The sequence below is a fragment of the Populus trichocarpa genome, chromosome 9, assembly GCF_000002775.5.
Source record: "Populus trichocarpa isolate Nisqually-1 chromosome 9, P.trichocarpa_v4.1, whole genome shotgun sequence".
Taxonomy (NCBI): domain Eukaryota; kingdom Viridiplantae; phylum Streptophyta; class Magnoliopsida; order Malpighiales; family Salicaceae; genus Populus; species Populus trichocarpa.
In genome coordinates, this window is record NC_037293.2 from 9324645 (window position 1) to 9349349 (window position 24705).

The following is a 24705-nucleotide window of genomic DNA, read 5'->3' on the forward strand; positions in this document are numbered from 1 at the left end:
TGGTATGATCCTGTTCTTTCATATCAAGATGCTACTGCTCATAGAAGTGAAATCATGTTTCTTAATCAATATAATAGCTCAACTTGTATTCATATTCCCCTACCCGTAACATATTTCAAATTCGAGTCTCTGTTTTGTTAAGGAAAAAAAAAATATGATTGATTAAGTGTTTCTGTACTATCCTTTTAATGGTGGATAGTCAACATGCTGTACTTTTAATTAATTAAATTGAAATTTAATTAATTATTAATATAGTTTAATTAATCAGATTTTGAGTTGTAATAATCATGTATAATTAAACTAAATTACTTTTATCTGTTTCATTGAGCAATCTTCCTGTCTTTTTTTTTTCCTCTACGTGTTTCAATAACTATAGCTTAAAGGAAGAGCATCATTATCCATGATCATAAGAGATCCTTGCAGGAGAGTTGACCCGGTTTTTCAAGAAAGATAGCTAAGTGACATGAGAACACCATTTCACATTTTATTTTGTTAGACGCAAAATATATTTAAAAACGAAAGAATATTCCTTAATCACACGACGCCTGTTTATATATCTTGCTATATTTTTTTTTTAAAAAAGAATGGCACATTACCCAACTGCGATTATATCGAATTGTCGGCAAATGTTCTTACCACTTGCTACCGGAATATAGGATATAGGTTAAGATTGTCGAAAATATTTTTTTTCATATGAGATGAAAAATATAATATAAACTTGAATAGTAAAATTATATAATTTTTTTAATTAATTATATATTAATAATTTCAATTAAAAAATTAAAATTTGATGAAAAGAGTCAACAATATTATAATTAATTAGTGATGTAAATAAAATAAAAAATAAATAATATTAATAACATGAAAAAATAAAAAATTTTAGAACAAAACTTTTTAACACCGAGAAATTCACTAAATAATAAGAAATAAGAAGTAGACATGAATTGTTTATCAATACCGGACAGCCATTCCACGGTATGGTGTCTTTGGATTTTTCTGAAGCCCGAAGAAAGCTGGGCCGAGATAAGTGTTTCCCTCTAATTGTTTCGGGTCTTATATCCTATGCCTAGTTTGTCTTTGGATTTTGGGTTTTCTTGTTTTCTATTGTTTTGCTAGGATCCGGTGTTTCTCATGAGGGGAAGAGGAAGAGGTTGGAACGGGTTTGGGTCATTTTTGGGTTAACTTTCAGGTTGGTCTTGGCTGGGTTTTCATTCAGATCTGTTGAGAGTTGGAACTGATTATGATATGTATTACTACCAGTGTGATTGTATTACAAAAGCTTCGGATCATTGCAACATCGAGGTTCTTCAAGTTGAGGGAGATGATATGTTTTTTTGGCTCATTGTTTTAAAAGTTACAGTGCACCCAAGATTTTGAGGTGTTGAGATTTTATAAGTTAGAAATTTCTTAAATGCTACATTGATGAGCATGAATGCTGACTTTAGGTGGGTATCATATCAGTAACAAAAGAGGTGCGTGGGCAAGGTCGGCTGTTGGATAACCATGGATACCCGATCAAGTTCGGGTAGGTGAAGATTTGGGTTTGGATATGAATATTACAAAACCCGACCCGTAGGATTCATAATTAGATGCCATTTCAACAGCGAAGACCTTATTTGATACCAGTTCATTTATTAATTCTGGTACCCTTGAACTTAAATATGTTTATACCATGATCAAATTCGTAACTCATACTTCTGGAGATATTTTTTTGCTAATTACAAAGATTAGCATGTCTGCATGAAGGACATGCTAGAAGTTAATTGAACTTGACCCCTCTTGTGCCGATCTCTACTCTTCCGACATAAAGCTTCAGTTACTAAAATAAAGATGAAAATTAAGAGCAAGGAAAAAAACGCAATTGCCCAGTAGCTCTTTATTAAGAGTAGAAATGTTGAGGCGGTAACAGAAACACCTTATTTTTATTATTCATATATAATCCTGGAAATATACGGGCATCAATTATATTTCTTAGAAATTCTTTGCAGACAAGCCCAAAGTTCCTTAGGTTTAGACATCATGGACATGTGATCGGATCCTAGTATCTCTTTCACTTCATTGGGTGGATTTTTTTGGATCATCCATTGTTGAAAATCTTTCTCCAAGATCAAATCTTTCTCTGCAATGATAAAAACTCTTTTAACCGAGCCATATTTCTCCCTCGTTAGTACAAGGTCCCTTGACAATTCTTGATCAGTAAATAGACGTGTTTCCCTCATCAGTGTTGTGGCCAATGTCCAGTCCTGAAGCCATTTTGTCATCATAAATTCATCAGAATCTCAATATTAAGAGAATAAATGTAAAAAATTGTGACATATTGGGTCTCAAAAGAAACAAAAAAAAATCCACATTTTGCCTATGAATCTGTAAAGTTCTTACCTCAATTGGACTTAGCTGATACAATCTTAAAAGAAGGAATTTGGGCCCAAAGATAAGAGATGTTGGTGGGTTATTCGGGCCATTATCAAATGTAAAGCGGGTGTCTAACATATCAGTTTGCCTTCTTACACGCTTCGGTCATAACACAAGCACAAGAAAAGTGAAAAAGTTGAAAATTGTGAGATATGAGAAGAATGTAACTTAACAAATTGATTGCATGTTGTGATATAAAAAGTATAACTAGACATTCATCACAAATAAATAAGTCAAGTTAATCAATCGAATAAGAGTTTTTTTTTTCTTTCTGCATGTACCTCTTGATTAAGAGTGGAAATGTTAAGGGAAGGGCCTGGCATGACAGCAGTAAGGAAAACAGCCACGGAAATCTTGCTTGGAAGTCTCTCCATGGTTTGAGAAAGTGCCAATCCCCCTAAGCTATGACCAACAAGGATAACCTTATCATTTGGTGGTAGAGATGCCAGAAGATCTCTCAACGGCCTAATATAGTCAGATATTGATTGAAGATCGCTAATCTGCCGCGGGTCAATCCCAGAAGCAGCTAAATCTATAGTGGTAACATTGTGACCTGATGATCTTAATAGAGGCACAAGTTTGTACCAACACCAGGCACCATGGCCTGCCCCGTGAACTAGCACAAAATGCTTGCTTGGATTATGGAGTGGCTGCGATAAGGCCTTATTGGCTGCAATATTGAGAAGGATGATGAAAATGGAAATTAACACCAAATGTTTCTTTGCTTGCTCCATGCTAATTCTCTTGAAGTGCTAGGTTTCTACAAGGCTTATCCTTAGGCTTCTATGAGTTTTAAAGTCAGACTCTGCTCGCATTTTATATATATATATATACAGCGCCATGAATGTAAAAAATGGTTAATCTCTGTCAACAATCACCTGTAGTCAATAGCTTGAAACGTCAAGAAAAGGCTAAGCTCGTGGATTACCTAGCTTGGTAGCTGGAATTAAATAGAAAGAAAGATTTTTCCGTAGATCAAGAACACCTTGGTCATGCAATTCGGTCGTAGGTTTACTGATAAGGACACGGTAGAAAATTAATAGTACAAACTGAAATTGCCTCCTAATTACAATTTCCACTGTAAGAAAAATATACTAATAAATTGCCTAAGGCCCTAAATTTGGTCCCAAAGGCTTAATTAACTAGCACAAGAGAAGAGACAGAAAGCTCAAGGAAAAGAGTTTATCCTACATCCACAGTATGAACCCACGTGAATTTAGCCTCTAAGAGTTTACCAAACTCCTGGCATCTCTAGATCAGCGTGGTTCTGAATGAAACTGGACACAAAAAAGTCAGTTTCCACTCACGACCAAAGCGCTGTCGCACGCCTAACACCTTCATAATTCCGGTTGCAGAAATTGTTGAAGATATGCCTATATTTGTTTCGTCTATATTCTTCACAAAATCAATTAAACTAGTTTGATAATTCAACTTTAATCATTGCGTTTCTAGAAATTATACCAAATTTCATTACTTTTCATAATCATCTGCATGTTTTACTTTTTCTCGAAGGACACCGTTATGACCGTATATCATGACTTTGTCGTTTTTTTTTTTTTTACATTTATTTATTATACCAAATGCTATCCATTTGTTAATATAGAAGTGTTTAGAGGTTTCATTAGCAGGTTTAATGATACTATAGTATCATTAAATTTCGCATGACTTTGTCGTTTTTTTTTTTTTTTTACATTTTTTTTTTGGTTCAACCCGCCACACGCCAATCATGAGTTAGTCTTGATCACTAGATAATGTAATTAACCATGCACGTTGATGATATAGAGACACCAGGACGATATGGGAATACCATAGGCATCCGTAGGAGTACCAAATTTGTAGTTTTCTCCTAAAATTTCAATGGTGCGATTAGGCGATAACTGCATGCTAGTTTCTGTCTGAGAATGGTTTATTTGTTGACTTTACTGATAATGAATAATGTCACCAACATATATATATATTGATGATATATGCAGTTGGAGTTGGCTTCACGCAACCCAATCTTCATCTGTTTTTCTCTTGATCACTTCTCAACATTATCTTGAGAAAGGATGGTCAGGGCAGTGACATAAACAGAGGCTGAGTGTAATATTGTTGTTTTTATTGATTTTAAAGAAATAAGAATTTGAGGTGGTTCCGATGTGAAATTATCTCCGGAAATGGAGACTTTATGGTCAGCAACGTCGCTGGAAAATACGGGGAGGGTTGCCAAAAACCCACGTATACTTCCTCCATCGAAGCAGCCGACATGCCATCTTCTTCTTTGATAGGATACCATGCAGTACTGCATGTGCTTGAGCCACCACGTACGTACGGAAGTCTATTTGGAAAAAAAGAAGAAGAAAAGGAAGCATTTTCTCATTTTTCTTTTCTTTTTTTTAATTAATCGACCGAGTTTACCGAGTTTATTAATTTTACATTAGTCAAGTTTAATTTTATTAGCATTGAGGTTTTAATCTTATTTTACATATTAGATATATAAGATATATAGTAACTTGTAAAATCATATAATTTTAATAGTTAACTTATAATTTTAAAAACAATGATATACATCAAGATTATTAATCTTAAACTTATGGACTCCTATTTTTGTCTTAAAAACGTTGTTTTTTCTTAATAAAATAGTCTAAGCTGAAAGGAAGATTAAACACATTCAAGAATCTTGCGGCATAAGCTCGAAAAAGAATCTCATGACATACATGGTTATTTGATTCGAGCATCAAATTGTGGGTTGCCAGAATTCCAAAGATATATATATTTTTTGGTAATTTTTGAATCGTTCAAAAGTACGGTAGACAGCCGGACAGTCATTCCACGTTATGGTGTCTTTGGATTTTTCTGAAGCCCGAAGAAAGCTGGGCCGAGATAAGTGTTTCCCTCTAATTGTTTCGGGTCTTATATCCTATGCCTAGTTTGTCTTTGGATTTTGGGTTTTCTTGTTTTCTATTGTTTTGCTAGGATCCGGTGTTTCTCATGAGGGGAAGAGGAAGAGATGGGAACGGGTTTGGGTCATTTTTGGGTTAACTTTCAGGTTGGTCTTGGCTGGGTTTTCATTCAGATCTGTTGAGAGTTAGAACCGATTATGATATGTATTACTACCAGTGTGATCGTATTACAAAAGCTTCGGATCATTGCAACATCGAGGTTCTTCAAGTTGAGGGAGATGATATGTTTTTTTGGCTCATTGTTTTAAAAGTTGCAGTGCATATATTCTGTGCTCCCAAGATTTTGAGGTGTGGAGATTTTATAAGTTAGAAATTTCTTGAATGCTACATTGATGAGCATGAATGCTGACTTTAGGTGGGTATCATATCAGTAACAAAAGAGGTGCGTGGGCAAGGCCGGTTGTTGGATAACCATGGATACCCGATGGAGTTCGGGTAGGCGAAGACTTGGGTCTGGATATGAATATTACAAAACCCGACCCGTATGATTCCTAATTAGATGTCATTTCAACAGCAAAGATCTTATCTGATACTAGTACATTTATTAATTCTGGCACCCTTGAACTCAAATATATTTATACCGTGAGCAAATTCATAACTCATACTTCTTGAGATATTTTTTTGCTAATTACAAAGATTAGCATGTCTGCATGAAGGACATGCTACAAGTTAATTGAACTTGACCCCTCTTGTGCTGATCTTCGCTCTTCGGACATAAAGCTTTAATTACTAAAATAAAGATGAAAATTAAGAGCAAGGAAAAAAACACAATTACCCAGTAGCTCTTTATTAAGAGTAGAAATGTTGAGGCAGTAACGGAAACACCTTATTTTAATTTATTATTCATATATAATCCTGGGAATATACGGGCATCAATTATATTTCTTAGAAATTCTTTGCAGACAAGCCCAAAGTTCCTTAGGTTTAGACATCATGGACATGTGATCGGATCCTAGTATCTCTTTCACTTCATCGGGTGGATTTTTTTGGATCATCCATTGTTGAAAATCTTTCTCCAAGATCAAATCTTTCTCTGCAATGATAAAAACTCTTTTAACCGAGCCATATTTCTCCCTCGTTAGTACAAGGTCCCTTGACAATTCTTGATCAGTAAATAGACGTGTTTCCCTCATCAGTGTTGTGGCCAATGTCCAGTCCTGAAGCCATTTTGTCATCATAAATTTCATCAGAATCTCAATATTAAGAGAATAAATGTAAAAAATTGTGACATACTGGGTCTTAAAAGAAAGAAAAAAAACCCACATTTTGCTTATGAATCTGTAAAGTTATTACCTCAATTGGACTGAGCTGATACAATCTTAAAAGTAAGTGTTTGGGCCCAAAGATAAAAGATGTTGGTGGGTTATTCGGGCCATTATCGAATGTGAAGCGGGTGTCTAACATATCAGTTTGCCTTCTTACACGCTTCGGTCATAACACAAGCACAAGAAAAGTGAAAAAGTTGAAAATTGTGAGACATGAGAAGAATGTAACTTAACAAATTGATTGCATGTTGTGATATAAAAAGTATAACTAGATATTCATCACAAATAAATAAGTCAAGCTAATCAATCGAATAAGAGTTTTTTTTTCTTTCTGCATGTACCTCTTGATTAAGAGTGGAAATGTTAAGGGAAGGGCCTGGCATGAAGGCAGTAAGGAAAACAGCCACGGAAATCTTGCTTGGAAGTCTCTCCATGGTTTGAGAAAGTGCCAATCCCCCTAAGCTATGACCAACAAGGATAACCTTTTCATTTGGTGGTAGAGATGCCAGAAGATCTCTCAACGGCCTAATATAGTCAGATATTGATTGAAGATCGCTAATCTGCCGCGGGTCAATCCCAGAAGCTGCTAAATCTATAGTGGTAACATTGTGACCTGATGATCTTAATAGAGGCACAAGTTTGTACCAACACCAGGCACCATGGCCTGCCCCGTGAACTAGCACAAAATGCTTGCTAGGATTATGGAGTGGCTGCGATAAGGCCTTATTGGCTGCAATATTGAGAAGGATGATGAAAATGGAAATTAACACCAAATGTTTCTTGCTTGCTCCATGCTATTCTCTTGAAGTGCTAGGTTTCTACAAGGCTTATCCTTAGGCTTATATGAGTTTTAAAGTCAGACTCTGCTCGCAGTTTATATATATATATACATGTGCGCGCGCGCTGCGCCATAAATAAAGGTACAAAATGGTTAATCTCTGTCAACAATCACCTGTAGTCAATAGCTTGAAACGTCAAGAAAAGGCTAAGCTCGTGGATTACCTAGCTTGGTAGCTGGAATTAAATAGAAAGAAAGATTTTTCCGTAGATCAAGAACCCCTTGGTCATGCAATTCGGTCGTAGGTTTACTGATAAGGACACGGTAGAAAATTAATAGTACAAACTGAAATTGCCTCCTAATTACAATTTCCACTGTAAGAAAAATAGAATAATAAATTGCCCAAGGCCCTAAATTAGGTCCCAAAGGCTTGATTAACTAGCACAAGAGAAGAGACAGAAAGCTCAAGGAAAAGAGTTTATCCTACATCCACAGGATGAACCCACGTGAATTTAGCCTCTAAAAGTGAACCCAAACTCCTGGCATCCCTAGATCAGCGTGGTTCTGAATGAAACTGGACACAAAGGCCTTATAACACCTTCATAATTTCGGTTGCAGAAATTGTTGAAGATATGACTTATATTTGTTTCGTCTATATTCTTCACAAAATCAATTAAACTAGTTTGATAATTCAACTTTAATCATTGCGTTTCTAGAAATTATACCAAATTTCAATACTTTTCATAATCATCTGCATGTTTTACTTTTTCTCGAAGGACTTGTTTCTTGATGGACCGTATATCATGACTTTGTCGTTTTTTTTTTTTACATTTATTTATTATACCAAATGCTATCCATTTGTTAATATAGAAGTGTTTAGAGGTTTCGTTAGCAGGTTTAATGATACTATAGTATCAATAAATTTCAAATGACTTTGTCGTTTTTTTTATTTTTACATTTATTTATTTTTTTGTTCAACCCGCCACACGCCAATGAGTTAGTCGTTGATCACTAGATAATGTAATTAACCACGTTGATGATGTAGAGAAACCAGGATGATGGGAATACCATAGGCATCCGTAGGAGTACCAAATTTGTAGTTTTCTCTCAAAATTTCAATGGTGCGATTAGGCGATAACTGCATGCTAGTTTTTGTCTGAGAATGGTTTGTTCGTTGACTTTACTTCAATGGTGCGATTAGGCGATAACTGCATGCTAGTTTTTGTCTGAGAATGGTTTGTTCGTTGACTTTACTGATTTGTCTGAGAATGGTTTGTTCGTTGACTTTACTGATAATGAATAATGTCACCAACATATTGATGATATATATATATATATATGCAGTTGGAGTTGGCTTCACGCAACCCAATCTTCATCTGTTTTTCTCTTGATCACTTCTCAACATTATCTTGAGAAAGGATGGTCAGGGCAGTGACATAAACAGAGGCTGAGTGTAATATTGTTGTTTTTTTTTATTTTAAAGAAATAAGAATTTGAGGTGGTTCCGTTGTGAAATTATCTCCGGAAATGGAGACTTTATGGTCAGCAACGTCGCTGGAAAATACGGGGAGGGTTGCCAAAAACCCACGTCTACTTCGTCCATCGAAGCAGCCGACATGCCATCTTCTTCTTTGAAAGGATACCATGCAGTACTGCATGTGCTTGGGCGCCCACCACGGAAGTCTATTTGGAAAAAAAAAAGAAAAGGAAGCATTTTCTCATTTTTCTTTTCTTTTCTTTTTATTAATTCCCTTGTTTATTCTTTTTAAGAAAAGAAAAATAAAAATTAATCTCTCTTTTTATTTTTCTCTTTCCGTTCCACACTTCTTCTAACCCTGTATTTCTTACAAACGAACTTTTAAAAAATAAGTATATATTACGATAAAAAAAAAGGTACTTTAAATTTTTTTTTGTTATGATCACGGCCATATATATGATTCATACTCTCACTCTACAAATAACAATAATGGATAAAACGGTGAAGGTTGCAATAATCTCCTTTATTCATAGCAAATTCCATTATTTTTAATACATGGCACCGTGACGCCAAAGTTCCATTTGTGATTTTTACAAGGTACTGCCATTTATAGGCAGCAGCGTCTTATTACTTGTTGATGGACAATATTGCTCGATCAGTCCAATTTTTCGGCCAGCTCTGATTCGGGTATCTTGAAGTGATAAATCTGGATGTTCTCAACATCAAGCTTCTGGAAATTACTACGTTTTCTTGTGACGAGAAATTTTCCCCAGTTGTATGGTTTGTATTTGGCAGGGTTTTGCTGATTTATGAGCTCCTCCAAGGGCTGCACGTTGGTGTAGTGTGCTGGGCTGAGGAAATAGGGAATGGAAAATCTTTCCTTTTCAGAATTCACCATCGCCCTGTGCTCCACGCTCTCATAAATGTCATTGCTCCATACCTATAAAAACAATTAACATTTGAAACAATAGCGTTGATTCTATATGTTAATGTTAATTTCAGAGTTTTTGGAAAAGGATATACCTGAATAATGTCACCAACATTGATGATGTAGGCATTTGGGGTTGGCTTGACCCAAAGCCACTCTCCATCTGTTTTTCTCTTCACTTCTAGCCCTCCAACATCATCTTGAGCAAGGATGGTCAAGGCCATGGCGTCCTTGTGTCGACCAACGCCGAGTGCGAGGTCAGGGACTGGGCAAGGTGGGTAGTGGTTGAGTCTAATGAAGCTGGTTTGTTCTTTAAAGAATCCATGGAACTTGTCTTTTGGCAAGCCTAGACTCAGGGCTATCAGCCCCATCAATTTGCAAGCTAGTTTTTCCATTTCTTTAGCATACTCTTCACAGACCTCTCTGTTCATTGAAATGTGTTAGATTGCATAGAGTAATTAAAGCCCGCTAAAATTAATAATTAGAGGTGTTCTGATCTGTTTAATGAGACTGTGGTGGTAAATGTTATGTTTTAAAGTGTTTTATATATGTAAATATATAAAAATAATATTTTTTTAAATTTTAAAAATTTACATCAAAACCATTTAAAAATACTAAAAAAATAAAAATCAAAGCAAATTTTTATTTCAAAAATAACAAAAAGATGGTTCAACTGAAATGCAAAATAAACTTTTAGTTTAAGGTCTCGTTTGTTTGCTGAAAAGTAGTTTCTTTTTAGAAAATGATTTCTTTAAAAAATAAATTCTGAGAAAGTGAATTATTTTTCGATGTTTGGTAGTGTCATGAAAAATAAGTTGGAAAACACTTTCTAGTGTTTGGTTATGTCATGTAAAATGAGTTGAAAAATAACTTATTAATGTTTTATTTTTTTTCAAGTTTATTAAAATAATGAGGAACAAATCTTACAAATTTAAAAGTTGAATAAGAATGAAATTGAAAAAAAAATATAATTTCATAAATTATGTCAAATAAAATAAATAATAATCAAATTAATAAAGATCAAATCTAACAAATAAAAAAAATTGAAAGATGATGAAATTAAAATAATTATAATTATAATTTCATAAATTATTTCAAATAAAATAAGTAACAATCAAAAGAATGAGGACCAAATTTGATAGATAAAAAATTTCAATTAAAAAATGATAAGAGAAAAGCAAATAGCAATCATAAAAATAAGGATCAAAGTTAATATAAAAATCAAATTCTAAATGATGAAATTGAAAAAAAAATCAAAACAAAATATATATAGTAATCAAAAGTTTGAGGACCAAATTTGATATAATCAGTAAATAATATGATATTTCTAAATTTTTCACAACTTCTGGAAAGTGTTTTCCGTTCAAAATAAAAGGAAAACACTTTTCTGAAAACCAAGCCAAATTTTCTTTTGAATGGAAAGTATTTTTCATTAACCAACTTTTCTAATAGCAAACAAACACAGAAAAGTTTAAAAAATAATTTCTAGAAAACCACTTGCCATCAAAGAAATGAGACATAATATTATTTTTAGGTTAAACTAACCATAGGACCAGTGAATTTTGGATATATCATTGCTTATTTCAAAACAGAAAATTCTATAAAAGCGCAAAAGTTATATATAGCGGAGAACTTCCAGAGGTATAGCAAAAAAAGAAAAACACAATTATTGAAACATCACATTTTTCACTCATTCTTTATTGTAATTTCATCGGTGGGTAAACAAAAGTAAAAAATAAATTTTCAGAAGAAGAGAGAAAACAATAGTATATACCTCAGGTCATTGGGGTATTCAGGCCACTGATTAAACCACTTGGTTAGTTCCTCATCATCAGGCTTATATGAAGCAGGGACAGCCGTTGGATCCTGGACTTTGAGATCGAACACTTCTTTCCAGTCCCTAACATTCTTGGTATGCTCAGTGTCATAATAACCCAACACTTTCTCCTCATTTCTCCTCACCTTCCTTTTCTCTTCCAGAGGCTGACCAAAAAATTCTCTTGATGCTTTCTCAATGTTGTGTCGCTTAGCAAGCGGCACCCCATGATTGATCACTTGAAAAAATCCCCAATCTTTGCATGCATTGCCTATTTCCTCAACAAGACCACCAAGTGCTTGATCGTTGTCTAAGTTGGAATTAGGAGAGCTGATTATGGAAAGATCAATTAAGGGTATTCCTTCTGCTCTAGTGATCTCAGGTTTCGGCCTGTGTTCTTGGGCTTGAATGAAGGCTGGATCAACCTCTCCCATGGTGATTTCCTTCTCCTTTGATGTTGATTAATTAAGAAACCTAGATCAACCAAGTTTGTGTTTGTAAGAGAAAAGATAGCGGTTATGTGGCTTTTTATACCTTTTTAGCAGGTCTAATGCAAAGTGAATCTAGACAGCCTTTGGTGTAGTGTTAAGAGGGGAATTAACTCGGTAATGTCAACAGTGTTGTCTTGGAATGCCGTGACGTTTGTGCTGGCATGGCAAAGGTTGCTTCAAACGGCCATATGGCGACAATGATAGATCGGCCACCACACTCTGTTCTGGTCCATTATTCTCTTACAGTAAACGAAAGATTTCATATCATTTTGTCTGAGTAAATTATAATAACCGTGTAGTTAAATCATCCAAATTCATGATTGTTTGTGTGAGAATGATTTAAATCGTAATAACTTCTTATACGATTAAATAGTTGCCGGAAAGATTAGGAGTTTAGATTTTATCAAGGATTGGGTTCAAGAAGAAGAAGAAGAAGAAGATTTATCAAGGATCAATCTGTTGTCAAGAGTAGAAATGTATAATGCAGAATTGAATTTAATGATTTAAACTTGCATGCTTACCCTGAATTAATTTATCAAAAATATTTTTCATTGGTTTAGAATTAAATTTATTCAATTTAAATCTGATAGTAAGGAAATAGAGCCGTCATCAACAAGTAAATTACTGAACTTTCACCCCCCATGAGGCCCACCACGATTTTCGTGAATCTTAGATCAATCAGTACATTCTAGGTTACTATCTCGCGCTATGATATATGTTAAATAAAAAAAAATCAACATAAAAAAATAAATGTTCATAGCATAAAGAATTCTTTAATATTATTATTAAATAAATTAAATTTTAAATCTTTTACCGTAACTACTCTCCAATATAATTCAACCAACTTAATATATTCAAAGATAACTTAAATGTTTGGTAAAACATGATTTGAATTTAAAAAAAAAATTCAAGATGATTTTTTTAAAAAAAAATTATTAAAATAACAATATATTAAATCGAGTTGACTTCACGGCTTAACCCGTTAAATCCATGACTCTAGTTATGAACTTTATAGGTTTAATAATTTTATTTTTTAAAATTATTTTTTATTTAATTATATGAAAAAAATAAATCATTATAAAATTAAATACTAACTAAATATAAAAATATTTATTTAAGACGATAGTAAACTAAGAGAAGACAAATTGAAACAAATATGTTGTCATGCAATTAGTAGCTAGATTAGAAAGAAAGATATTTCCCAGGATTCTAAAACTCCTTGGTCATGCAATTCGGCCGGACGTTTACCGATAAGGACACGGTAGAAAATTAAGAGTACAAACTAAAATTGCCTCCTAATTTCAATTTCCTCTGTAAAAAAGAATAAATTGCCTAAGGCCCTAAATGAGGTCTGAAACTGGACACAGAGGCCTAACACCTTCATAATTTCGGTTGCAGAAATTGTTGAAGATATGACTTATATTTGTTTCGTCTATATTCTTCACAAAATCAATTAAATTAGTTTGATGATTCAACTTTAATCATCTGCGTTTCAACATGTCAAGATAATTATTTGATATAGACGCAGTTTAAAATTAAATTACATTAAAAATTTCTTGAATGCTACATTGATGAGCATGAATGCTGACTTTAGGTGGGTATCATATCAGTAACAAAAGAGGTGCGTGGGCAAGGCCGGCTGTTGGATAACCATGGATACCCGATCGAGTTCGGGTAGGCGAAGACTCGGGTTTGGATATGAATATTACAAAACCTGACCCGTAGGATTCATAATTAGATGTCATTTCAACAGCAAAGATCTTATCTGATACCAGTACATTTATTAATTCTGGCACCCTTGAACTCAAATATATTTATACCGTGAGCAAATTCGTAACTCATACTTCTGGAGATATTTTTTTGCTAATTACAAAGATTAGCATGTCCGCATGAAAGACATGCTACAAGTTAATTGAACTTGACCCCTCTTGTGCCGATCTTTGCTCTTCCGACATAAAGCTTCAATTACTAAAATAAAGATGAAAATTAAGAGCAAGGAAAAAAACGCAATTACCCAGTAGCTCTTTATTAAGAGTAGAAATGTTGAGGCAGTAACGGAAACACCTTATTTTAATTTATTATTCATATATAATCCTAGAAATATATGGGCATCAATTATATTTCTTAGAAATTCTTTGCAGACAAGCCCAAAGTTCCTTAGGTTTAGACATCATGGACATGTGATCGGATCCTAGTATCTCTTTCACTTCATTGGGTGGATTTTTTTGGATCATCCATTGTTGAAAATCTTTCTCCAAGGTCAAATCTTTCTCTGCAATGATAAAAACTCTTTTAACCGAGCCATATTTCTCCCTCGTTAGTACAAGGTCCCTTGACAATTCTTGATCAGTAAATAGACGTGTTTCCCTCATCAGTGTTGTGGCCAATGTCCAGTCCTGAAGCCATTTTGTCACCATAAATTTCATCAGAATATCAATATTAGGAGAATAAATGTAAAAAATTGTGACATATTGGGTATTAAAAGAAAGGAAAAAACCCAACATTTTGCCTATGAATCTGTAAAGTTCTTACCTCAATTGGACTGAGCTGATACAATCTTAAAAGTAGGTATTTGGGCCCAAAGGTAAGAGATGTTGGTGGGTTATTCGGGCCATTACCGAATGTGTAGCGGGTGTCTAACATATCAGTTAGCCTTCTTGCAAGCTTCGGTAATAACACAAGCACAAGAAAAGTGAAAAAGTTGAAAATTGTGAGACAGGAGAAGAATGTAACTTAACAAATTGATTGCATGTTGTGATATAAAAAGTATAACTAGATATTCATAACCAAAAAATAAGTCAGGTTAATCAATCGAATAAGAGTTTTTTTTTTTCTTTCTGCATGTACCTCTTGACTAAGAGTGGAAATGTTAAGGGAAGGGCCTGGCATGACGGCAGTAAGGAAAACAGCCACGGAAATCTTGCTTGGAAGTCTCTCCATGGTTTGAGAAAGTGCCAATCCCCCTAAGCTATGACCAACAAGGATAACCTTTTCATTTGGTGGTAGAGATGCCAGAAGATCTCTCAACGGCCTAATATAGTCAGATATTGATTGAAGATCGCTAATCTGCCGCGGGTCAATCCCAGAAGCTGCTAAATCTATAGTGGTAACATTGTGACCTGATGATCTTAATAGAGGCACAAGTTTGTACCAACACCAGGCACCATGGCCTGCCCCGTGAACTAGCACAAAATGCTTGCTAGGATTATGGAGTGGCTGCGATAAGGCCTTATTGGTTGCAATATTGAGAAGGATGATGAAAATGGAAATTAACACCAAATGTTTCTTTGCTTGCTCCATGCTTCTCTTGAAGTGCTAGGTTTCTACAAGGCTTATCCTTAGGCTTATATGAGTTTTAAAGTCAGACTCTGCTCGCAGTTTATATATATATGTACATGTGCGCGCGCGCTGCGCCATAAATAAAGGTACAAAATGGTTAATCTCTGTCAACAATCACCGGTAGTCAATAGCTTGAAACGTCAAGAAAAGGCTAAGCTTGTGGATTCCCTGGCTTGGTAGCTGGAATTAAATAGAAAGAATGATTTTTCCGTATATTCTAGAACACCTTGGTCATGCAATTCGGTCGTAGGTTTACTGATAAGGACACGGTAGAAAATTAATAGTAAAAACTGAAATTGCCTCCTGATTACAATTTCCACCGTAAGAAAAATAGAATAATAAATTGCCTAGGGCTCTAAATTAGGTCCCAAAGGCTTAATTAACTAGCACAAGAGAAGAGACAGAAAGCTCAAGGAAAAGAGTTTATCCTACATCCAAATTTTGATCTGAGAGTATTGGAATATAGCCTCTAAAGTTAACCCAAACTCCTGGCATCTCTAGATCAGCGTGGTTCTGAATGAAACTGGACACAAAGGCCTAACACCTTCATAATTTCGGCTGCAGATATTCTTGAAGATATGACATGTAGTTGTTTCGTCTATCTTCTTCTCAAAATCAATTAAATTAGTTTGACAATTCAACCTCAACCTCAAAGACCTCGTCAAGTTTCATGAAATTATACCAAATTTCATTACTTCTTATAATCAACTGCGTGCTTGAAGGGCCTGTTTCTTGATTGACCGTATTACTTGGATTCCTTCCCGTGATGTTGCTCTCTATTTGGATACATAAGAATAAAATATATGGTTTAGAATAACGTTTGCTCTTCGAAAATGGAACCAAACTTTAAGAAATTCTTGCGGTCTGTATTCAAAATTTGATTTTCCTTTTCTTTTCCAAGAGGAAGAATATTACAAATAATGGTGCCTAATGGAGTTCCTATTTTCTGTTATGTCATCTTTTACTACACTACCTTCCATGTATTTATCACTCCGGCTTCTAACGTTATCAAATCGCTGTAAGAAGTTCAGTCAGAACTATCATAAGGAAAGCAAAAAAAGTCTCTCATTGTCTAATATATATACACACGCACACTGATTAAGGATAGCATGCATATATATATGATCAGAAGTAGTTAAAAAAGCTCAATAGCTGGTGAAAATTAACCGGAATTTTGCCCAAATGAGCCCATTACAGTTAAGATATCTCGAGGAAAACTTTCACATACAAGTCTATGCTTTAGAAAGCATAACATGGCAACAATAAAAGGTCACACAACCTCGACATCACATACGTAGAGTATAGGCACATACATAGAAAACCCACTCTAAACTAATCACTCTGGTACCTTAAAGTGATCGATTTGGATGTTTTCCACTTCACGTTTTTTATAATCACTGCGGTTTCTACTGGCAAAGAATTTTCCCCAGTTGAATTCCTTGTACTTTGCAAGGTTTTGCTCATTAATTAGCTCATCCAGTGGCTTAATATCAACATATTGGGATGGGAAAAAGAAAAATGGTATCGAGAACCTTTCCCTTTGAGAATTCACCACCACTCTATGCTCTGCACTCCAGTACAAGTCATTGCTCCACACCTGCACATGAGGCAACAACCCAAGCCCTGATTAGGAAGAAAACTGGACATTTGTACCATCTTCTTATATGTTAATGATGACTCCTATCCTATGCATACCTAATCTCCCATCAATCATTCATGTTGGGTCCAAGAGCAAGAAAAAGGAGGGGGGACTGTGGTGGGTGAAAGACGTTCTACAGCTAGCAAGAACGAATGGAATTCGTCGGCAATAATTCAGCTTAAGCTAATTAGGCTGATCAGAAAAAGTACCTGCATACAATTGCCAATATTGATGATAAAGGCATCTGGAATTGGTTTAGCAGGGATCCATTCTCCATCTGATCTGCGGCCTATTTGCAGCCCTCCAACATCATCTTGGGATAAGACCGTCAAGGCACCTCCATCCTTGTGCCTACCTACACCAAGAGCTAGGTGGGGTGCAGGACAAGGAGGGTAATGGTTGAACCTAGCAAAGCTGATTTGGTCTTTGAAGTAACCATTTAACCTATCAGCAGGCAACCCTAAGCTCAAAGAGATAAGCTCCAGCAACTTGAAAGCTAGTTTTTCCACCTGTCTTGTATAATCTTGGCACAGCTCCCTGACCAAAACAACGAATTACACTAATTAACATAATAAGATTAAGGAGTTAATTACTCATGTCCATACATAAGAAGATGAAAGAAGAAAATGAAGACCTGAATTCAGAAGGTTTGTGTGGCCATTGATTAGTCATAGCCCTTAGCTCTTTATCATCAGGATCACCAGAGGCAGGAATTAAAGTTGGATCTACCACCAAGAAGTCAAAAACCTCCTTCCAGTCCCTAATATTTTTGGTGTGCTCACTATCATGATACCCCATAGGATTCACCTCATCTCTCTTCACCTTCCGTTTTTCCTCCATCGGTTGATCAAAGAATTCTTTTGCTACCCTCTCTATCTTTTGCCTTAGTTCCAACGGTACCCCATGATTGATCACTTGAAAAAATCCCCACTTCTTGCACGCTTCTCCAATCTTTGACACAACTTCTTTTGTGGCACTTGGAGTGGAAACAGAGAGATCAATAACTGGGATTTCTTCATCAGCTTCTATTGTTTTGAATTTAGGCCTGTATTCTGTTTCTTGAATGAATTCTGGATCGATTTCTCCCATGGCCACAAGAGTTTGAGAGACAGAAAATGTTAATGGTTTTATAATTCCTTGTTACTGGTGCTTAATGGTTTTATAATTTGGGATAGAATCTCCCCACTCACGAAAAGAACCAGTTGGAATAATTCCTTTTTACTGTACCTTAGAAAACATTAATTATTGAAATAGTGATTTTCCTCTGTTTTTTTTTAATTAATCTTTTAATTTTAATTTTAATTTTTAATATTAAATCATTTTTTATTTAATTATCATACTTTCATAACACGATCTTGCAGCAAGACCTACATCCAAAGATCTTAGGTCTCGTGTTATGGTTAGACTCAAGACTCTTGAATCTGGTGTTGTAGTTAGACTCACTTAAACTTGAATCATAGAAGTTTAACATTATTATTAATATTAAAAATATTATTATTTTATTAAAAATATTATTATTTTATTAAAATATTATTATTATTATATGAATATTGATAATATAATAATTAATAAATTTGAGAAAAAATTATTAATATTAAAAAACAAAAATAGATTTGATTTGAAAGGTAAAATTAAAAATTATAAAAACTTGGGTCTGACATGTTTAATATTAATATTAATATTATAAATATTATTATTTTTATCATTATTAATATTATTAATAAATTTTTAAAAAATATTATTACTATTGAAAAAAAACCATAGATTTAATTTAAAAAATAAAATTAAAAATTATTATTGTTGTTGTTGCTGCTATTGTCGTCTTTGTTATTCTTGTTATAATTATGATTATTATTGTTATTCTTAATATTTTTATTATTATTAAATTTTAAAAAAATATATTATTACTATTAAAGAAAAACTATAAATTTAATTTGAAGGAATTAAAAACTATAAAAACTTGGGACAAACAAGTTTAATATTATTATTATTATTATTATTAGAAGAACCAGACTCAGAAACTTGGGTCTAGTCTAGCTGGAGTCAGATACAAATTTATAATCATTATTGTTATTGTTGTTATTATTATTATTATTGTTTTATTATTATTAATTTTTTAAAAAATATTATTACTATAAAAAAATTTAAATTTAATTTTAAAAGATATAAAATTATAAAAACGTAGATTAGATACATTATTTATTATTATTATTATTATTATTATTATTATTACTACTCTTGATCAAGAATAACGCCAGAATAACGAGCCCCCGTCCTCAGCATGGAAGCTTCCAGACCAACTTCGTACCAGCCGGTATTTAATTTGATTCGGGGCACTCCCGAACTCGCTCTAACGTCGTGTCTAGGTCACAACGGTGACTAATGCAATTTCTTTGTTCCAGTGGACAGCGTTCCATCATCTGGCTTCAAACCGCTCCCGACGGTAGCTCAATCGCACCTTCACTCAACCAGATACCACAGCAGCACTCTCAGAAGCAAGAGTTTCTCATTGTCTAATACGTATACAAACGCACACTGATCAAGGATAGCATGTATATATGTGATCAGAAGTGGTTTAAAAAGCTCGTGAAAATTAACCGGAATTTTGCCCAAATGAGCCCATAACAGTTAAGATATCTCGAGGAAAACTTTCACATACAAGTCCATGCTTTAGTAATCATAACATGGCAACAATAAAAGGTCACACAACCTCGACATCACATACGTAGAGTATAGGCACATACATAGAAAACCCAGTCTACTAAACTAATCACTCTGGTACCTTAAAGTGATCGATTTGGATGTTTTCCACTTCACGTTTTTTATAATCACTGCGGTTTCTACTGGCAAAGAATTTTCCCCAGTTGAATTCCTTGTACTTTGCAAGGTTTTGCTCATTAATTAGCTCATCCAGTGGCTTAATATCAACATATTGGGATGGGAAAAAGAAAAATGGTATCGAGAACCTTTCCCTTTGAGAATTCACCACCACTCTATGCTCTGCACTCCAGTACAAGTCATTGCTCCAAACCTGCACATGAGGCAACAACCCAAGCCCTGATTAGGAAGAAAACTGGACATTTGTACCATCTTCTTATATGTTAATGATGACTCCTATCCTATGCATACCTAATCTCCCATCAATCATTCATGTTGGGTCCAAGAGCAAGAAAAAGGAGGGGGGACTGTGGTGGGTGAAAGACGTTCTACAGCTAGCAAGAACGAATGGAATTCGTCGGCAATAATTCAGCTTAAGCTAATTAGGCTGATCAGAAAAAGTACCTGCATACAATTACCAATATTGATGATAAAGGCATCTGGAATTGGTTTAACAGGGATCCATTCTCCATCTGATCTGCGGCCTATTTGCAGCCCTCCAACATCATCTTGGGATAAGACCGTCAAGGCACCTCCATCCTTGTGCCTACCTACACCAAGAGCTAGGTGGGGTGCAGGACAAGGAGGGTAATGGTTGAACCTAGCAAAGCTGATTTGGTCTTTGAAGTAACCATTTAACCTATCAGCAGGCAACCCTAAGCTCAAAGAGATAAGCTCCAGCAACTTGAAAGCTAGTTTTTCCACCTGTCTTGTATATTCTTGGCACAGCTCCCTGACCAAAACAACGATTTACACTAATTAACATAATAAGATTAAGGAAGTTAATTACTCATGTCCATACATAAGAAGATGAAAGAAGAAAATGAAGACCTGAATTCAGAAGGTTTGTGTGGCCATTGATTAGTCATAGCCCTTAGCTCTTTATCATCAGGATCATCAGAGGCAGGAATTAAAGTTGGATCTACCACCAAGAAGTCAAAAACCTCCTTCCAGTCCCTAATATTTTTGGTGTGCTCACTATCATGATACCCCATAGGATTCACCTCATCTCTCTTCACCTTCCGTTTTTCCTCCATCGGTTGATCAAAGAATTCTTTTGCTACCTTCTCTATCTTTTGCCTTAGTTCCAACGGTACCCCATGATTGATCACTTGAAAAAATCCCCACTTCTTGCACGCTTCTCCAATCTTTGACACAACTTCTTTTGTGTCACTAGGAGTGGAAACAGAGAGATCAATAACTGGGATTTCTTCATCAGCTTCTATTGTTTTGAATTTAGGCCTGTATTCTGTTTCTTGAATGAATTCTGGATCGATTTCTCCCATGGCCACAAGAGTTTGAGAGACTGAAAATGTAAATGGTTTTCTAATTGCTTTTTACTGGTGCTTAATGGTTTTATAATTTGTGATAGAATCTCCCATCTCACGAATAGAACCAATTGTACTAAACGAGCCTATGACTTTCGTCACGCTGCAATAATTTTTAACCAACAAAATGAAACCATTTTTAACATACATTGAACATGGACAGTTTCTGTTTCTTCTTCTTCTTCTTCTTCTTTTTTTCTTGGTTTGGGGTAGGTGAACCAAATTACCCATCACCAGCCAACAACCGAACTTGTGGGCTGTAGGGTGCCAGGTTGCATCAATGGATAGGTTACCACAACGACAAATTAGTGGGAAAGAGGAATGCTTGCTTTCCAGAACTAATCTAATGTTGGTTTTTCAGTCCACATTTATTAGCATCTAAATAGAGATTTCAATAACTACTCTAAAATTACCTCTAGGTTTTAGTAGAGGGTAACTTTCGTTTCAATTTCTTGATAAGAACAGTTTCAATTGCGAGTTCTAGGATTCTATATATATAGGTAGGTATCTTGTTCTTGAAGGTAAGATTTTTTTTATCCCATGGGTTCTCCAATTTTTGCTCCCTATTAATCAACTACATTGTTAGTCAATATGTTAGGTCCCCATTAACTTGACAGGACACACAAAGCAAGTATTAAGCAGATGGAAATTAACACTGAAGATGGCATTAAGCTAGGGATCGTTGAGAATCCATCTGTGTTTGCAGGTCATAATAGCAACCTAGCTAGCTAACCAGTAAAGGATCTTGTATTACCTAGCAGGAACGACCCTTGCTACATTGCAAACTGATTTATTCTTCCAAATTTTTACAGAATGTCATCTTGGTCACCTTAATACAAAGAAGCTAAACCAAGTTGCTACTGCACATAAACTACACTCATAAATCTCACTCTAGCTACGAAAGTTACTTTTTCAAATGATGAATTTGGATATTTTCTACATCCCGTTTCTTGTAATCACCGCGGATTCTGCTAGCATAGAACTTCCCCCAATTATATCGTTGGTATTTGGCAGGGTTCTGCTCATTAAGTAGCTCTTCCAGTGGCTCGATGTTGACATGGTGAGCAGGTAAGAGTAGTACTGGAATTGAGAACCTTTCCTTCTCAGTGTTCACTACCACCCTGTGCTCCACACTCTCATAGGTGTCGTTACTCCAAACCTATACAAACAAATTCAATGATTCAGGAAACAATATATATAGTACTTTGAACTATAGATGTAACTTGACAGTCAAGATTTCAGCTGCCAATTAATGCCAGTATTTTGTATTGTCATGCCTGAATAATGTCGCCGACATTAACGATAAATGCATCTGGAATTGGCTTAACTGGTATCCATTCACCGTCTGATTTTCGTCTTATTTCCAATCCTCCAACATCATCCTGAGCAAGGACAGTTAAGGCACTGAAATCTTTGTGTCGACCAACCCCAAGAGCTAGGCTGGGGTTAGGGCAAGGAGGATAGTGATTTATCCTACAGAGGCTGGTTTGGTCAATGAAGTAGCCATTTAGCCTGTTAGCAGGCAAGCCTAAGCTCAAAGAAACAAGTTTCAACAGCCTATAACCAAGCTTCTCCACTTCTCGAGAATACTCCTGACATGCTTTCCTGGTAAGACTATAATCTATTAGGTCACCCAATCTAGTGGAAGAGCAACATTAAGACCAGAACTACTAGTAGATGTAAGACCTGAACTAATCGGAAAATGATTTACAAACAAACCAATCATACAAAATAAAAAAAAACTTATCTGATCAAACATACTGACCAATTCTTCTATGAGTATATATTAAACGAACAGCTCGATAATTTAGGACTAGTAAATCTATATATCAATTATTATAGTTATAGACACATCCCTAATTAACTAATAAAAGTATCCTGAGAGTGTTGGCCTTACTATTTCGTAGGAAAATAAGCAAGTTACCTAAATTCAGTAGGGTACTGAGGCCAACGATTACTTATGGTCCTCAATTCCTGATCATCTAGGTTATCCATGGCTGGGACAAGTCTAGGATCTTCCAGTGAGAAATCAAACACTTCCTTCCAGTCCCTAACATTCTTAGTGTGCTCCCTATCATGATACCCCATAGAATTCCCTTCGTCTCGCTTCACCTTCTTTTTTTCCTCGATTGGTTGATCAAAGAACTCTTTCGCCATCTTCACCATTCTTTTAGATAACTCTAGAGGTACACCATGGTTAATTACTTGAAAGAATCCCCACTTCCTGCATGCATTTCCTATCTCTGAGACAATTTCTTTGGTGTCTCCGTGGCTTGAAGTGAAGAAATCGATTACCGGGACTTCCTCAGGTTCTATGACTTTGACATTAGGCCTGTTTTCAAGATCTTGAATGAAGGACAAATCTAAATCTCCCATGGTACAAGATAAATCTTAGTATGAAGCAAATGGTCTTGTGTTTCTTGCAACAGAAACTAGGAGAACGTGTGTTAAAGGGGGCTTTCAGGTGTACTGAATCTAGACATTTTATTAGACTACCCCCAAATGATCGAAGAAAAATGTTGCGAAGAGTTGTTTAGCGATGGTAGTACGGTAAATTTCTTTTTTTTCAAGTATTTTTTATTTAAAAATATATTAAAATAATATATTTTTTTAATTTTTTAATATATTAAAATAATTTAAAAATATAAAAATTAATAATTTAAAGCTAAAAAAACCGGTCATTTAGGCTTTATGATTTTGATTCTAGGCATGTCTAAGCTTTTTTCTTTTTTTAAATGACTCTTTATTTTTATATATTTTTTAATAAAATTCATATTAAATAAATTTATTAGAAAGTATTTAAATAATTATCAAATTATGTCATGGTTTTCAAATAATAATAGTGTTTTATATAGTAATATTAACAAATATTTTTTTAATATTTATATATGAAGCTAATATGCTTGATTTTTTCTTAATATAATTCCTCATTAACATTCAATGCAAATAAAACGTCTATCTTCTATTGTAGATTTTTTATATGATTTTTCTCAAATTTATTATTCTATTTTGATACATTTACCTAAAAATTATCCATTTAGAGTTTTATTTATTTATTAAAACTTGCTTTTAAGATTGTGAGAAGTTTTAATTTTAAAAACAATACTTAAAAAGATATGTTTTTGTAAAGTAAAAGAAAAAACCTCATGAATAAAAATATAGAGTTTTGATTAAAGTGACATATTTTTTCATTCTTATTTCAAATCTATAGAATTTTTTTTAATAAAAAAATGTACATGAAGGGAATAGTTACTCTCAAGCCAAGAGGTAAACCCTTCACTTGCATAGACCCGAGAGATTGTATCCAATCACGGGGGGCTCATTCAGGCAAAAACAGGTCATGAAAAAGCAGCGCAAACGGCTAAGTCCCACATTGTCTATAAATCTTATTAAGACTCCTAACTGCTGAATCA

At 34.6% G+C, this 24705-nt stretch overlaps 5 protein-coding genes and 1 long non-coding RNA gene across 15 annotated transcripts; 1 reads left to right on the forward strand and 5 right to left on the reverse strand.

The window, feature by feature from the left end:
• The first annotated feature begins 1888 nt into the window (after positions 1-1888).
• LOC127905756 (uncharacterized) lies at positions 1889-14409 on the forward strand. Its single transcript, XR_008060088.1, has 2 exons — positions 1889-2008; positions 14271-14409. It is a non-coding gene; the product is annotated as an uncharacterized LOC127905756 (long non-coding RNA).
• On the reverse strand, positions 1890-15499 carry LOC7489265 (methyl jasmonate esterase 1). 7 transcript variants are annotated; one of them, XM_002313048.4, is made up of 4 exons: positions 15229-15499; positions 2694-2965; positions 2380-2511; positions 1890-2243 (listed from the first exon to the last, which is right to left on the reverse strand). In XM_002313048.4, the coding sequence occupies exons 1-4, from the start codon at positions 15407-15409 to the stop codon at positions 1959-1961; spliced, it is 870 nt and encodes a 289-aa protein (XP_002313084.3). In that variant the 5' UTR covers positions 15410-15499; the 3' UTR covers positions 1890-1958. The 7 variants fall into 7 exon arrangements, with proteins under 7 accessions (XP_002313084.3, XP_052311716.1, XP_052311712.1 ...); XM_052455755.1 differs by lacking the exons at positions 1890-2243; positions 2380-2511; positions 2694-2965 and adding exons at positions 6117-6276; positions 14271-14505; positions 14642-14773 and having other exon boundaries at positions 14957-15493; XM_052455756.1 differs by lacking the exon at positions 2694-2965 and having other exon boundaries at positions 14957-15495.
• Positions 9369-12180, reverse strand: LOC18102121 (protein DMR6-LIKE OXYGENASE 2). Its single transcript, XM_006379152.3, has 3 exons — positions 11577-12180; positions 9898-10225; positions 9369-9814 (listed from the first exon to the last, which is right to left on the reverse strand). The coding sequence occupies exons 1-3, from the start codon at positions 12050-12052 to the stop codon at positions 9530-9532; spliced, it is 1089 nt and encodes a 362-aa protein (XP_006379214.1). The 5' UTR covers positions 12053-12180; the 3' UTR covers positions 9369-9529.
• A 1084-nt stretch (positions 15500-16583) lies between the features above and the next one.
• On the reverse strand, positions 16584-18611 carry LOC18102122 (protein DMR6-LIKE OXYGENASE 1). 2 transcript variants are annotated; one of them, XM_006379153.3, is made up of 3 exons: positions 17722-18611; positions 17297-17624; positions 16584-17045 (listed from the first exon to the last, which is right to left on the reverse strand). In XM_006379153.3, exons 1-3 carry the CDS (start codon positions 18174-18176, stop codon positions 16785-16787), a joined length of 1044 nt encoding a protein of 347 aa, XP_006379215.3. In that variant the 5' UTR covers positions 18177-18611; the 3' UTR covers positions 16584-16784. The 2 variants fall into 2 exon arrangements, with proteins under 2 accessions (XP_006379215.3, XP_052311710.1); XM_052455750.1 differs by lacking the exon at positions 16584-17045 and adding an exon at positions 17206-17226 and having other exon boundaries at positions 17722-18279.
• A 1047-nt stretch (positions 18612-19658) lies between these two features.
• Positions 19659-21523, reverse strand: LOC127905755 (protein DMR6-LIKE OXYGENASE 1-like). 2 transcript variants are annotated; one of them, XM_052455747.1, is made up of 3 exons: positions 20796-21523; positions 20370-20697; positions 19659-20118 (listed from the first exon to the last, which is right to left on the reverse strand). In XM_052455747.1, exons 1-3 carry the CDS (start codon positions 21248-21250, stop codon positions 19858-19860), a joined length of 1044 nt encoding a protein of 347 aa, XP_052311707.1. In that variant the 5' UTR covers positions 21251-21523; the 3' UTR covers positions 19659-19857. The 2 variants fall into 2 exon arrangements, with proteins under 2 accessions (XP_052311707.1, XP_052311709.1); XM_052455749.1 differs by lacking the exon at positions 19659-20118 and adding an exon at positions 20279-20299.
• Positions 21524-22066: 543 nt separating this feature from the next.
• LOC7456413 (protein DMR6-LIKE OXYGENASE 2) lies at positions 22067-23790 on the reverse strand. Of its 2 annotated transcripts, none has more exons than XM_024608596.2 (3): positions 23217-23790; positions 22621-22897; positions 22067-22451 (listed from the first exon to the last, which is right to left on the reverse strand). In XM_024608596.2, the coding sequence occupies exons 1-3, from the start codon at positions 23666-23668 to the stop codon at positions 22197-22199; spliced, it is 984 nt and encodes a 327-aa protein (XP_024464364.1). In that variant the 5' UTR covers positions 23669-23790; the 3' UTR covers positions 22067-22196. The 2 variants fall into 2 exon arrangements, with proteins under 2 accessions (XP_024464364.1, XP_024464363.1); XM_024608595.2 differs by having other exon boundaries at positions 22570-22897; positions 23217-23789.
• Positions 23791-24705: the final 915 nt, after the last annotated feature.